At 41.1% G+C, this 16,228-nt stretch overlaps 1 protein-coding gene across 2 annotated transcripts in view; it reads left to right on the forward strand.

Moving 5' to 3' along the window:
- The window catches only part of CNTNAP2 (contactin associated protein-like 2), a 2,310,676-nt gene that overhangs the window by 1,766,766 nt on the left and 527,682 nt on the right, over positions 1-16,228 (forward strand). For both annotated transcript variants that reach the window (XM_011941411.1, XM_011941412.1), the window contains one exon: positions 5,627-5,783. In XM_011941411.1, coding sequence (XP_011796801.1) covers positions 5,627-5,783 — 157 coding nt within the window. The remainder of the gene's footprint in view (positions 1-5,626; positions 5,784-16,228) is intronic.

The raw sequence follows: 16,228 nt of genomic DNA on the forward strand, positions 1-16,228 counted from the left end.
CTTCACCATAATAAAATTTGATCTGAAGTGAGTACAAACAGTATAGTGATTATATTTAATTCAATTCATATTTGGCTGTTTTAATACGATATGCCTTACTTTGATAATTTACCTCTAGTTAACTTAGAATGCTATTCATCATTACCTGATCTTGTTGCAGGGACTACACCTACTTAACATAGTTAACTACAATCTTCCTATTCTGAGGTTAGAGAAGTTCTTGAACTCTTGGAAATAAATAATTAAGTTATTTCTTTCCTCACCACTTTTTGCCCTTGTCTTTTAAAAAGGCTTTCCATTTTTATTGCCTTTAACTGCTATTCCCCAAAGCCAATTAACAGGTAAATAATGATTTGTAAAGCTAAAAGTAGCATTTCATTAGCATAGCACTGGAATAAGGGAATTCTTTGCCCAAAGTAAATTGAACCATTCTCCTCTTGCTGAATATAAAATACACAACAAATTAATAATTTATTTTAGTTACAGTGATTTAACCAAATTAGCCAATGCTAATAACAAAGTCCACAATTTGCTTTCTCTCTGGAATATGTTTTTCTTATTGGCATTCTTTTGCAGTAGATGTGAAAAGAGCTAAGTTAAGCATTTTGTGCTGTATTTAACTTATTTTCTAAGGAAAAAGAACAGAACAACATCAATTTTGCATCAGCCTCACTGGGAGCATGTGTTATATGAAGGCTAAAGTACTGTGACTTGAGAAAGAGTGAGGGATGGGAGAAGAAGCTGGGAAACCAGGCTGCTCTTGACAGGACACTAGCATGCCACCTCCTTGCACCTGCACTCCTTGCACATGGAGGAAGTATTTCAGATCGCCCTGTTGGGTCCCATCTTGGCCAGGCTGGTCTGGAACTCCTGACCTCATGATCCACCTGTCACGGCCTCCCAAAGCACTGGGATTACAGGCATAAGTTACCGTACCCGGCCCCAGAGATTTTAATTGACTAGCCATTTTTGGCTTATTGACTGACACTACCTCTGTTAGATTCCACTCATTCCCCAGCTTCCAGCAAGGATCCTCTGTTCTTTTAGCATAATGTTCTCAAGGTTCATCCATGTTGTCACATATTGCAAAAATGTCCTCCTTTTTTCATTCTGAATAATATTCCATTGTATGTATACACAAATACTATATGACTCTGCTTATATGAGGTATCTAAAGTAGTCAAATCCGGCTGAATGTGGTCACTCAGGCCTGTCATCCCAGCACTTTGAGAGACAGAGGCAGGTGAATCACTTGAGCCCAAAAGTTCGAGACCAGCCTAGGCAACATGGCAAAACCCTTTCTCTGCAAAAAAATACAAAAATTAGTCAAGTTTGGTGGCATGTGCCTGTAGTTCCAGCTACTCAGGAGGCTGAGGTGGGAGGATGGCTTGAGCCCAGGAGGTCAAGGCTACAGTGAGTTATGATTGCTCCACTGCACTCCAGCCTGGGTGACAGAGTGAGACCTGTCTTAAAAAAAATAAATAAAATATAAAGTAGTCAAATCACAGAAACAAAGAGGAGCTGATGGTCACCAGGGGCTGGGAAGAGGGGGAAGTACGCAGTTGCTAATCAATGGGCATAAAAGCTTCAGTTTAACCAAAAGAGTAAGTTCTAGAAATCAGCCATACAATACCATATCGTTAATGCTACATTGGACACTTAAAAAGTTGTCGAGAGAGTGGATTTAACATTAAGTGCACTCTCATATGCTAAAGTCAAATTAAGAACAAGAAAGAGTCATCCAGTCAGACACGGTGGCTCCCGCCTGTAACCTTAGCACTTGGAGAGGCCAAGGCGGGTGGATCACCTGAGGTCAGGAGTTCAAGACCAGCCTGGCCAACATGGTAAAACCCTATCTCCACTAAAAATACAAAAATTAGCTGGGCGTGGTGGTGCATGCCTCTAATCCCAGCTACTTAGGAGACTGAGGCAGGAGAATCGCTTGAACCCAGGAGGTGGGGATTGCAGTAAGCCAAGATCACGCCACTGCACTCCAGCCTGCATGACAGACCCAGACTCCATCTCAAAAAAAAAGAAAGAGTCATCCATTGTCAGGGTCTTCCTGCTCTCTGCTTCCATTCTTTCCTCTGCCTACCATGTCTCGGCTTTTCTTCCTGCCATTCACCAGAAACTCCTCTCATCAAAATCTCTAGTGACCTTCCAGCTGTCAAATTAAAAGAACACTCTTAGTTCCTCACCTTAATAGACTTCACTATGACATCTGATGATGCTGGCCCCTCTGTTCTTTGGGAAATCCTCCTGTGTTGTTCTCTCACCGCCCTGGCTGCCTTCGTTCTTGCACTCTGCTACGGTCATGTCCATCTCTGATATGGTTTGGCTGTGTCCCCACCCAAATCTCATATTGAATTGTAATCTGAATTGTAACCCCATGTGTCAAGGGAGGGACTTGGTAGGAGGTGACTGGATCATGGGGGTGAGTCCTCCGTGCTGTTCTCATGATAGTGAGTGAGTTCTCATGAGATCTGGTTGTTTGATAAGTGCCTGGCACTTCCCCCTTCTTGCTTTCTGTCTCTCTCCTGCCCCCATGAGAAGATGTGCCTTGGTTCCCCTTCTCCTTCTGCCATGATCGTAAGTTTTCTGAGGCCTCTTCAGTCATGCAAAATTGTGAGTCAGTTAAACCTCTTTTCTTGATAAATTGGTAAAGAGCCAATCTTGGATCATTCTTTATAGCAGTGTGAAATCATTTTTGGTTTTTGGTGGGTTTTTTGTTTGTTTGTTTGTTTTGTCTTGTTTTTAGACAGAGTCTCACTCTGTCACCCAAGCTAGGTTGCAGTGGTGCGATCTTGGCTCACTGCAACCTGCACCTCCCAGGTTCAAGCAATTCTCCTGCCTCAGCCTCCCAAGTAACTGGGACTACAGGCACCTGCCACTGTGCCCAGCTATGAAATCATTCTGTTTTTGAAACGATGTTGTAATCTAAAAGTTTCCAGCAGCATTTCTCCCACTTCCAATATGTTCAGGGTTGCCCTGATAGTTCTTAAAACGTATTTTCAGCTCAGAAAATGCTCCTTAGAACCAGACTTCTATAATCAATTTGCACATTTTGTACAGCAAACCCATTATCTTTTCTTCAACATTCCCTAGACTTGTGATGATGATCTTCCTTCCCTGTGCTCTACTTTCATGAAACACAGTACCATCCCCATTCACACAAACCAGAAGCCTGGATTAATCCACAGCACTGCCTGCCCATCTTCTTTTCCACCTAAATCCCCACAGTCCCAGCCAGTTATAATTCCTGAACCTTTTTTTGTGTGTGTTTTCTCTTCTTCTCCATTTCTACTACTATTTTATTATTTATTTTCTCTATTAACATAGGCGCATCACATCTATCCTCCCTGACTCCATTTTGCAGAAGTCTATCTTTCATCTTCCTGTTGATCTTTTGAAACACAAATTTAATCATGCTAATTCCCTGCTTAAAATCCTTTACTAGTTTCCCATTATTTTCAGGATAGAGTTCAAACTTCTTAAATTGGGGGAAGATAAACGTTGAAAAGAAAGGATAAACCAATGAAAAATAACTTCTTACTTGTACAAAGATATTTTGCAATGTGGCCCTCATCTGCTGTCTATCTCCCGCTATCTACTACTGCTACTCTCAGCACATCTCTTCAACCTGATTCTACTACATATGAATATGGTCCTATATATATTTTCCAAATACAAGTTTACCTTTCTGTCTTTTTACATTGTGCTCCATTTGCCTAGGAGGCCTTACCTCTCTTACATCTTTATTGATCTGTGTAATGCCTACTTGACCTTCAAGATGCAGCTCAACTATTTTGCCTCCTCTGGGAAACCTTCCTTTATGACCTCGTTTGCCTCCCCCACTCTCCTCTGTGTTCATAATCCTGATAAAACTGTTCTCCAATCTGTATCTTTTTCTTCCATTCTGTTGAGCTGCTTATAATGTTTGGCACTTGTGGGAACCCAATGGATGTTTGATGATTAGTGAATGAATGAGTGACTATTAGGCCAAATGATAAAGGAGAGTTGGGGGCTAATCTGCTGTGTGGTTAAAAGAACTACTTAACTCTTCTAGACCTAAATTTCTTTACCCATAAAATTATGAGGTCCTACTCAAAAACAGTGAAAGTTTGTACTTGGCTCCGATATTCTACGACCTCCATGACCATTAGTTCACAAAAAAGCATGACCAGTCATAAAGTGAATTGTGTAGTGTAGAATCAATTCATGGCCCACACACCTTCATCTTAGACTGACCCCAACTTGGCTTCCAATTTACTAAATAGACTCCTAAATTACAGAAGTTTGAATGTAAAATTGTCTTCCAAGGAGAGAGGTACATATTCCCACAAGAAATCTTGAGCTTAACATTCCCACTGATTTTTTTTATCAAATATTTCTATTATTGACATAAATTTATTTTTATGCTTACATTTGCATTTATATACATGTAAAATTGTGATATATACTTCTGAAAACTTGTCTAAGCCTAAAAGAGCCCTTTAAAGTATAGAATTAAAAGCTTTTTTTAAAAGAAAAATTATTTCTGTAGGTTTTTGGGTAACAGCTAGTATTTGATTACATGAGTAAGTTCTTTAGTGGTGATTTCTGAGATTTTGGTGCACCCATCACCCAAGCAGTATATACTGAATCCAATTTGTAGTCTTTTATTCCTCACCCCTTCCCACCCTTTCACCCTGAGTCCCAAAAGTCCTTGTATCATTCTTCTGCATTTGCATCCTCATAGTTTAGCTCCCACTTATGAGTGAGAATACACAATGTTTGGTTTTCCATTCCTGAGTTACTTCACTTAGAATAACAGTTTTCAGTCCCATCCAGGTTGCTGCAAATGCCATTAATTCATTTCTTTTTATGGCTGAGTAGTATTCCATCATATATGTTTGTGTGTATGTGTGTATGAAACAGTTTCTTTATCCATTCATTGACTGATGGGCATTTAGGTTAGTTCCACAATTTTGCAATTGTGAATTGTGCTGCTGTAAACATATATGTGCAAGTATCTTTTGAGTATGATGACTTCTTTTCCTCTGGGTAGATATCCAGTAGTGGGATAGCTGGATCAAATGGTAGTTCTACTTTTAGCTCTTTAAGGAATCTCCACACTGTTTTCCGTAGTGGTTGTACTAGTTTACATTCCCACCAGCAGGGTGGAAGTGTTCCCGTTTCACCATATCCACGCCAACATATATTATTTTTTGAATTTTTGATTATGGCCTTTCCTGTGGGAATAAAGTAATATTGCATTGTGGTTTTGATTTGCATTTCCCTGAACATTAGGGATGTTGAGCATTTTTTCATATGTTTATTGGCCTTTTGTAGATCTGATTTTGAGGATTTTCTATTCATAGCCTTAGCCCACTTTTTGATGGGATTGTTTTTTTCTTGAATTCGTTTGAGTTTGTTGTAGATTCTGGATATTAGTCCTTTGTCAGATGGATGCATTGTGAAGATTTTCTCCCACTCTGTGGGTTGTCTATTCAAAATAAATTGACTTTTAAGACAGTTGAGTGATGCTCAGACTATCAGAGTATTCCTGGGGAAGTGAGTGTAAGTGTGGCACTATAATGACTGAACCCAGGTCTGTTTCTAAATGTGTCTTTCCCTTTTCTTGCAGATGGAAGCCCTTACACTTGGTGGGTTGGCAAAGCCAACGAGAAGCACTACTACTGGGGAGGTTCTGGGCCTGGAATCCAGAAATGTGCCTGCGGCATTGAACGCAACTGCACAGATCCCAAGTACTACTGTAACTGCGACGCGGACTACAAGCAGTGGTGAGTGCCTGCGGCCAGCACAGCCAGGCTCACCCTCCCAGTGCGCCTTGTGTCCAACTAATGTGATAGAACAAAGTTTGAAAAGTGCTATAATAATACGATAATAGGTTAGAAAGGTCTGGAACTAACCCAATTGACAAATGTCAGGAACATACTGAAAAATATAAAAGCAGAAAGAGGTCAGTGCGACAAGGGTATGCATTTAGAAACAGACTGACACATAATTGATGTGTTCATATTTTATTCAGAGAGGAAAATAATGAGCCATGTTGTAGACAGTGATTTGCATTATAAAATGTGCTGTGTAACAATAGAGGGGTGGCCATGGGCGGGTAGCCAGTGTGCACGCCTGTGAGAGTGCACACGGTCGACAGCCTCCTGCAGGGAGCACAGCCACCTCCTGCAATGTTTGCGTTGGGGATCTGGATCGGAAAAACAGGAGAGAGAGAGAGAAGGGAAAAAAGAAAGAAATAGAAAAAATAATTCTGTGCTCTTGTCTTCTGTAAGTGCTTGCCTGTCTACTTTTCTTTCATACCTGGAATTGTTTATAACTCTGATACAAATCAGTTCAAGAAAGATCTATTTTAGGTTTCTTCCATCCCTTTGCTGGCTTTTGTTCTGCCCCGCAGTGAATGGCTGGGTCTCTCTCAGTAACACATAAAGGATAAGATCAGCTGCCATTCTTAGTGAAACAGAGAGGCCCCAGAAGTTTAGGTGGAAGATTATAAACCTAAGTGTGATTCTTTGCAGAAACACGTATCCAGTGCCGGCTTTCTTCATTTTCAGAAGTGTTGAGAGGCTCCATTTCTGCTTCTGGGCAGCTGTGCACATAACCAATCATGGTCATGAATTTCTCCATATGCCCAGCCATGGTTTTCTTCAGTTCACCTCTGTAGTTTGCTATTTACAAGGACAGTTTACAACACAAATTCATTCCACCAGTTAACCAAAAACGAATCCTGAGAACATAACATTATATGAATTTCAGGTAGGACGTCTGCTTACTTTCTGAAAGTTATATTTCTTCTAGTAAATAAACTACAAAGGCTATTTAAATGGCTTAGAATGTGTGCATATGTATGTAAAATACTTGTAAATATCTATCATTAATCTTTAATTATGGATTATTGTAAAGAAGAGGTCATGATAATTTTTAATTTTATTTCTTTGAAAGCTATATCTACACACAGACACACACACACTGTATACACAGATTGGAAGTTGGGAATAGAGATAAAAGGGCATGGGCTTTGAAGTTAACCTTTCATTCATTCATTCAGTGAGTCATCCAATCAGTCATTCATTCAACAAATATTGATCAAACACTTATGAGTCAGCAACTCTTCCAGGCACTGGGGATAAAACAGCAAATACAAAGAACAAGAATCTCTGTCCTGACTCACATTCTTGTTCTTGTTGCCTTTTATTACTAGTTGTGTGTTCTTAAGTCAGGCAGACCCTCTCCCATCCATTTATCTATCCAACATTAATTCCCTGCCTCCTCAGGAAGCTGACATTGGGTGGAGCCTCCCCAACTAGGAGAAGTGGGAACAGAATCCCAGCTAGTTCATTGTCCAGGCAGCCCAAAGTGCCCTGCCACCATCACCTTGTTCTACCACAGAGGAGAGCAGAGGGATTCAGGAAGAGGAAGACCTAGTACCTGCACCTAAGTGAACTTCATTTTTGTCAGACATCATGCTAAGTTCTAGGGATACAGTGATGAATAGAACATGCTCTTTGTCCTCAGGAGCTCCAAAACTAGTTGAAGGAAACACACATGTGCACACACAAATAGAAAACATAATACAGTCAGTGCTCTGAGGAAGGTTATGTGCAAGATACAACAAAAACTAATGGAAGTGGCTGGGCACGGTGGCTCACGCCTGTAATCCCAGCACCTTGGGAGGCTGAGGCAGGCGGATCACCTGAGGTCAGGAGTTCGAGACCAGCCTGCCCAACATGGCAAAACCCCGTCTCTACTAAACCTATAAAAAAGTAGCCGGGCGTGGTGGCAGGCGCCTGTAATCCCAGATACTCGGGAGGCTGAGGCAGGAGAATCACTTGAACCCAGGAGGCGGAGCTTGCAGTGAGCCAAGATCCGAGATCATGCCCCTGCACTCCAGCCTGGGTGACAAGACTGAAATTCCATTTCACAAAAAAAAAAAAAAAAAAAAAAAAAAAAAACTAATGGAAGAAATTTTCAGTCTAACCGAAGGAGTGAAGGAAGGAATCCATAAAGTCCTGGAGGAAGAGGCATAAACTTGAAAGACAAGAGCCAGGGCCCTGGGACACTCGTCCTTGCATGGTGGTCTTGGAGAAGAAGCATGACTGAGCTGGGCCAGGCTGGGGAGTTATCTGTGCAGTTGACAGTTTTGAAAACATTAAGTTTAAGGCACCAGCATGACATCTGTGTCTAAACCCTGAGGGCTATCATTAGTAGAATTACAGGTTGAAAACATAGATTTTTTTTTTTTTTTGAGATCGAATCTCACTCTGTCACCCAGACTGGAGTGCAGTGGCACAATCTCAGCTCACTGCAACCTCTGCCTCCCCAGTTCAAGCAATTCCCCTGCCTCTACTGGCACCTGGCACCATGCCCAGCTAATTTTTGTATTTTTAGTAGAGACAGGGTTTCACCATGTTGACCAGACTGGTCTTGAACTCCTGACCTCAGGTGATCCACCCTCAGCCTCCCAAAGTGCTAGGATTACAGCTGTGAGCTGCCATGCCTGGCCAAGATAGATTTTTTTTTTTTGAGATGAACTCTTGCTCTGTTGCCCGGGCTGGAGTGCAGTGGCGCAATCTCAGTGATTCTCCTGCTTCAGCCTCCTAAGTAGCTGGGACTACAGGTGCCCACCACCATGCCCAGCTAATTTTTGTATTTTTAGTAGAGTTGAGGTTTCACCGTGTTGTCCAGGCTGGTCTTGAACTCCTGACGTCAAGTGATCCACCTGCCCCGGCCTCCCAAAGTGCTGGGATTATAGGCATGAGCCACCGCCCCCAGCCCCAAGATAGATTTTTAAAGATATATATTAGCCTCTGAAGCTGTTTCAAAGAACATGTCTGAATTCATTTCACAGATTAGAAGACATTCCACTCCATCCTTACTCACTGACCTCCTCCTCTGGCAAGCTTCGACTGAGTTCTAACATTTCACAGTTACTCAGGGACTTGATCACTGCTGATGTCTTGCTGTCTTCTGGCTTAGTAGCAGCTAAGACATCCCACTCCTTTGCTTCTGTAAAGTTTGTCTAATATTTCATAATAAAGACACTATAGCTTGAGCAAACTGAAAAGTATAATGAATATTTTTTATAATAAATAGCTCTTAAAATGGTCTTCCCTTTTTAACACAAGAAAGAATGCTCTTGGAGAATCTTCTTGGTCTTTAAATTCACCAGCACCTAGCAAAGGCCTTCCCTCCTATGTGGATGCTTTAGATATTTGGGAATGGATGGGGTTGCTTCTAGAGACACTTTCTAAAGCTCTCAGAAGCAGTGAAGAGAGAGTTGAGCTTGAAGCAGGAAGACCTTACATCCAGGCCCAGATCTGTCACTTTTCAGGGAGGCTTTTAACCTCTCTGAAACTTAATTTATTATCTGTATAATAAAAATAAATCTTGGCAAATTTTTGTGAGCATTAAGAATATAGGATATAAAAGCCTTCTATAAATTTTACTATACGGGATAGTTATTTGCAATTCTAGTGCATTCTTTTTTAAATTTATTTAATTAATTAATTTATTTATTTTGACACAGAGTCGCTCTGTCAACCAGGCTGGGATACAGTAGTGTGATCTGGTCTCACTGCAACCTCCGCCCCCTAGTCTCATGCCTCAGCCTCCCGAGTAGCTGGGATTACAGGCACGCACTACTATGCCTAGCTAATTTTTTTTTTTTTTTTTTTTTTTTGTATTTTTAGTAGAGATGGGGTTTCACCATGTTGGCCAGGCTGGCCTTGAACTCCTGACCTCAAGTGATGCACCCCCCCCCTTCGGCCTCCCAAAGTGTTGAGATTACAGGCATGAGCCACCACAACTGGCCCTTATTGCAATTCTTAATGATTCCAATTGACCCTTAAATGAAAACAGAGTGTGGAAAGCAGGGTCCTTCATGCTCTTGACCTGCTGTGTCGTAGGTCTCAAGTCTAATTCCACAACGCCACATGTAGATGTGATGAAACAGGCTTTACTAGAGAAAGTTATAAATCAGGGATCATCATCAGAAGAACAGGTACAGGTCTCCAATCCCATCATCCCTCAGGGAGACATGCTAGAGCCAGTCTATTCCGCTGAATGCCCCAAGGACATTCGTTACCAGGAAGCCCCTGCTTCTCTCACTTCTCACAAAGCAAAAATAATAGCAACTTTGTCAGTGTGGGAAAATCAGATGCATGGGGCACCAGGCAGTCTGAGTGTAGGTGCCTGCTGTTTACAAGTGTTGTCTGGGAGTCAGAGCCCCTCCAGGAACAGGGAGGAAGCCAGAGCCACCTCTTGAAGCTGACTTTGGGTGTAGCCTCTCTAACTAGGAGAAGTGAGGAACACCGTCCAGGCAACCTGGAGTGAATTGTCACAATCATTTCTGTTCAGTTTTTTGTTTGTTTGTTTGTTTCTCCAAACACAGAGAAGAGCTGGGAGATTAAGGGAAATAAACATTTAGCGCATACATCCAAATGAAACTCACATATGTGAAACCACATTTGTTGTAATGTCAGGGTAAAAATAAAGGTTCTATTAAATCTCATGCTTTTAGATGCTCTGTCCAGATAAGAAAGCTATTTTCAATCATCTTAATCACAAAGCATCATCGGATTAAGATGAACTAAGACCAAAATGAGTACAAAGCACCTGTGCCATTTCCTCTCCGTGTGATCTAAGTCAGGACATTTCACATCTTTGTTTTCTTATCAGCAAAATCGAGACAGATAGTATAGTACTTCCCAAGTCATACGAGGATCTTGGTAAATTGCTGTCATAAATGGATGTTTAAAATTACAGTAGGATATATTATTTTCATTATTATTTGAAAGTTGAATGGAACCTTAGCTAAAAATTATTTTAAAATGTCTTAAATTACAGATGCACAAACTGGGGCCCTGAAAAATGTAAATTACATTCTAAAAATTACATTAGAAATGAGGAGTATAGAGAAGACCAACGACACACATCTCCAAACACCCGGGCCAGGGTTCTTCCACAATATGATCAAGGAAGATTTTTTTAAGATTGTTTTTATCTATCTTTTTAATGATTTCAGAATGTAATTTTTAACTAGCTTATATGTAAGGTTTTTAAAGCTTAAACCACAGACCACATTATATGTTTTTTCTAAGAACTCTAAAACTTAGATTGAATACTTATTCTTATTTACTGGTGTAAAATGCATAAAAATGGAGCCAGGATAAATGAGATTGTAGCTCAGAGCATGATTGGGTCTCAGAACGAAGCTGCAATGGCCTGTGAGTGCGATCACCATCTCGATAATTGCCTGATTATCTATGCTGTGAGAAGTTTTGCGCAGTTATTTCTGAGATTGAATGTAATTTAACATTTATGATTTACTATTCACAGCAATAGTAAATATTCCCACCTACAGTGCCAGAATTCTAATTACACGAGTCTTGGTCTCAGCTAAGTGGCCACTGCTGGGTAATTCCTGGTCTCTTGCAGCCTGACTCAATGAGCTAAATCATCATATCTGGAATTAGCAATTCCAAAATGGCAATTCCAATATCACGGAAAGAATTACCATTCATTGCGTGAGTACCCGTCTCTCATCGTAGAATTTCTGGATAGTTATGTCCTGGCCAAGATGGGCACATACATGGTGGAAAATAAGTGAACTGAAAAGCCATTAGCACAGTCTTTGTGTTACAATTAGTCAGCAGTTCCCACCTCAACATTAGAAAGGCCAGTCAAATACTAGCCCTTGCGCTCTCTTTCACTGACCCTAAATGGAATTGGCTTGTCTAAGAGCCTTTTTCTTCCTGGGCCAAAAATAATCCATGACCAACTTTTGTAACAGCAGAGGGGAGTTAACTAAAAAAAAATCTCTTAAATATTTCAAAGCCAGAAACATATTTATTTGATTGGGTCAACTTACTATGCAACACCTAATTTTGAGTATTTTTAAAAATAAGCATTGTAATTTTTTCCTTGTTTATAAGAAATTTGATTGAATATTAGTGACTTTTTTCATGAAGTTTTAGACTGCCCTTTACTCAAAGTGCAATATTTATATGTGCATTCTCATTCGTCATCTTGTTTAAATAATAGTAGTTACATGTCAGGCACTGTTCATGTTTGTTTCACGTACTATGTCATTTAAACATCTCATTGGCTCTATGACAGAGGTACTACATATTTTGTCTTTATTTTAGAAATGAGGTAATTAGGCCGGGCGCGGTGGCTCAAGCCTGTAATCCCAGCACTTTGGGAGGCTGAGACGGGCGGATCACCAGATCAGGAGATGGAGACCATCCTGGCTAACACGGTGAAACCCCGTCTCTACTAAAAAATACAAAAAACTAGCCGGGCGACGTGGCGGGTGCCTGTAGTCCCAGCTACTCGGGAGGCTGAGGCAGGAGAATGGTGTGATCCCGGGAGGCGGAGCTTGCAGTGAGCCCAGATTTTGCCACTGCCCTCCAGCCTGGGAAACAGAGCGAGACTCTGTCTCGAAAAAAAAAAAAAGAGAAAAAGAAAGAAAGAGACTTAGTCCCTACCAGGAGAACACTATGGTGGAAACCACCCCCCTGATTCAATTATCTCCACCTGGTCCCGCCCTTGACATGTGGGGATTGTTACACCTCTGGGTGAGATTTGGGTGGGGACACAGCCAAACCATATCAAAGATATAAGTTCTGTATAAATGTTTAGCATATGTACTATATATAGCACAATTTCATTTTTTTCCAATTTTTTATTTACACATAGAATGAACTATCTTAACCATTTTTAATTTTACAATTCAATAGTATTAAATGCATTCATTTTGTTGGGCAGTCATCACCATCATCCATCTCCAGAGCCATTTTTATCTGGCAAAACTGAAACGCTATACCCATTGAACAGTAATTCCCCATTCCCCTCTCCTCCTAGCCCCTGGCCAGTTAACCTTAAATAATGAGTTCAGAAAATGTGATTAAATATAGAGTTTATTCCAGCTCAAAGCCTGAGGAGAGCCACCAGGGAAACATCAACTCCAAGTGAATGGGTCAGCTTTCCAAAGTGGGGAAGTTAAGGTTTCACTTACGTAGGCAGAGATAGAGAAGGCTAACAGGGTTACAACGTTTTCCATATGAGGCCGGCACAGATGTTACAGTCATTTGGTTGGTTACAGTTTGCTATGTTCCAAGGAAGATTGCTTTAACATTCCATAAGGAGGGGTAATGGTCTCAAGGGGTCTTATTTCTGGAACCATTTGGTCTTTTCTAATCATTTACAGGACAGAAATGAGGAAGAGATTTAATCTATAATCAGAGAAGCAGAAGTTGCAGCTGCATGTTGCATGACTCAGGCCACATAACCACGTTTCTCTCAAGGCTCAAAATAATTTAAGGTTCCAACCATTTTAAGTTTGAATTATTTAATTTCACACCACTCTCATTCTATTTTCTGTCTCTATGATTTTGACTGCTCTAAGAACCTCATGTGAGTGAATCATATACTATTTGTCTTTTTGCAGTTGGCTTATTTCACTTAGTATGATGTCCTTAAGGTTCACCTATTTTGTAGCATGCATCAGAATTTCCCCCCTTTTTAAGATGGAATCATATTCCATTGTATGGGCAGAATACATTTTGCTTCTTCATTTATTTGCCAAGGGACACTTGGCTTATTTCCACATTTTAGAGACTATGAATAATGCTGCTATGAGCATGCTGGTACGATTTTTTTTAAATTCTACTTTTACTCACCTCTATGGTACTCCTCATTTGGTTTCTAAAAATCTCTTATTTTAATTTTATATTAAAAGTATTCATTATCACAAATACATTCAAATTCTTGTCTAAACATGACCTGATTTCAAATCCTAGTCCTATTCCTTGCCAGTTCAGTGACCTTCAGCAAGTTATAAAAGCTGTCAATGACTGTTTCCTTAACCACAGCATTTAAATGGCCCTCACAACTACCTCACATGGTAGAAGGGAAGTTTAAATGAGAGGATACTCGTAAGGGAGAAGGCACATCCATATTTCACTAGTAAATGCTCAAGAAATATTGATTCCAATTATACCCAAGCACACACAGATAAGGGTTAGCTCATGGGTTCCCGAGGAGCAGCCTCTTAGGTATTCAAGAACAACTCATCGGGCCCCTCTGTTCTGACCTTCTTGTCTGCATGCCTTGCTGCCACCCTGCTGCTGACACCGCCCTCCTGAGATCTTTATTCTGCCAGCTGCAGCTGTCTCAGCCTATGACAGTCACTGGTGCCCTTATGGAGAGGAGAGGGCCCCCCAGTCCACCTCAGTGCAGTGAAAACCAAGCTGTGACTTTCAGCAAGACTTGACAAGGATTGGAGCTAAGAGAAATTTTACACTGAGAGAAACCTGCAACTCCTTCCTGAAATAGCCACTCTTCAAATCCAGACAGGAACCCAGCCCCTGAGACCCTGCCAAGCTCCCAGTGAAGCCTCCCATGGGTCTCAACCCTGCTCTCATTAATGAGGCTCCTCAGGAATGACTGGGCACTCAGATCCAAGCCAAATCTCCTCCAGGCCCCAGAGGAAGAAGAAGTTCTTCTTCATCCCAAGCACTACCTCAGTTCCTACAGGAGGAACATTTGCTTCTCAGGCTGATTGATAGCACAGTCATTAAATCCCTTAAGGATAAAATTGTCAGCTTAAGCCACAAAGGTCTGTGTCCATCACTTTGCCTGAATGGGAACATCGCTGTGGTCTATTCTGGGACCTGGGTTTGTTGAGTGCATTTCTCCAAGCTAAGGTTCCAGTCTTCAGGGACACCTCCTGTAGGACAACAGTCTCATGCAATGTGTGCAGTAACAATATCAGTCCAGTTTTATTGCATGATGTCTCGTCAAAAGAGAGGAGAAGGTGAAGTCATCAAGCTCCTCTTTCTATGATTTCATGGGAGAAGAATCCAAGACAAAAATGTAACACATGTCCAAAGGATAAAAAGGAGCTTCCAGGGAGAAGCCAGTTTAAATCCAGATTTACCGGGGGAGGAAGGAACATCTCTCATATTGCTGGCACAAGGTCCTGCTAAATTTATGGTATTCAACAGAAAAATCACTTCACAAGGAATATTCCATTTTAATTCCTGCCCCCAAATTCAGGAGCCATATGGAAGTACTTGCCAGACATGTCCACAGATGAAAAGCCACAAAAGTGACCTCTCAGGGAATGGAGATTCTACTCTCAGTGACAACACTAGAAATCACTTTATAACCACTACTTCCATTGCACCTGCTCCCACCTTAGACAAACAAACACAGTTTTTACAGCTTCAGATTTTTAGGGCCCAACGACAGACAGTTCAATGAAGGAAAGATCAAGAAACACGGACAATGGATATTTAACAAGAATTTCTGTTTCATAGGTTTAAAAAAGGTTTCTAACATCAGTCTGGAAAACAGAAACCTTAGTATGAGAGAGAGGTCACTCCAGGATGGCAGCTAGGAGTCTGGCTATAGAGTCAGACAATCTACGTTTATGTTTCTCCTCTAACACTCAGCCAGTTAGTAAGACTTGCCTGTGCCTCAGTTTTATCTACAGTGGAGATGAAAAGAGCGTGTCTCCAGATATGATGTGAGAATCAGAAGACCCAAGCAAGCTGAGCATCGTTCTTTGTCCTGTCAGTGGCAATGGGGCTGGAAGTATGCCCTTTAGCACAGTCTTGGTAGGAATGTAACACTGAGGTCATTTTTTTGAGGGCTATTTGGGAATTGCCATCAAAACTTGAACACTACATTCTTTGACTGACTCCTTCACCGTAAGTCACGTGCCATCTTAAAAAAAGACAAGCAAGTATGTTCTAAAGTTGCGTATTCCATTTTTTTGTAGCAGTCAAAACAAAACAAAATAATGTGTAGATAGCAGAAATGTCCATTAATAGAGTTTTGGAAAATGATATCAGGCTGGCCAAGGAAGGAAGCAGATACATAAACACTTGCACAGAAAGATGGCCAAGATGAAAGTGAAAAAAGCAAGTTGACAAATAGCAGGTATTATATGAGTCTGGTGTTTCTTTAAAAATATATATATATATATTTCGGCTGCGCGCAGTAGCTCACGCCTGTAATCCCAGCACTTTGGGAGGCCAAGGAGGGCAGATCACCTGAGGTCGGGAGTTTGAGACTAGCCTGGCCAACGTGGTGAAACCCTATCTCTACTAAAACTACAAAATTAGTCGGGCATAGTGGCACATGCCTGTAATCCCAGCTACTCGGGAGGCTGAGGCAGGAGAATTGCTTGAACCTGGTAGTCCAG

The sequence above is a fragment of the Colobus angolensis genome, unplaced genomic scaffold (genome assembly GCF_000951035.1).
Source record: "Colobus angolensis palliatus isolate OR3802 unplaced genomic scaffold, Cang.pa_1.0 Scaffold2, whole genome shotgun sequence".
NCBI lineage: Eukaryota > Metazoa > Chordata > Mammalia > Primates > Cercopithecidae > Colobus > Colobus angolensis.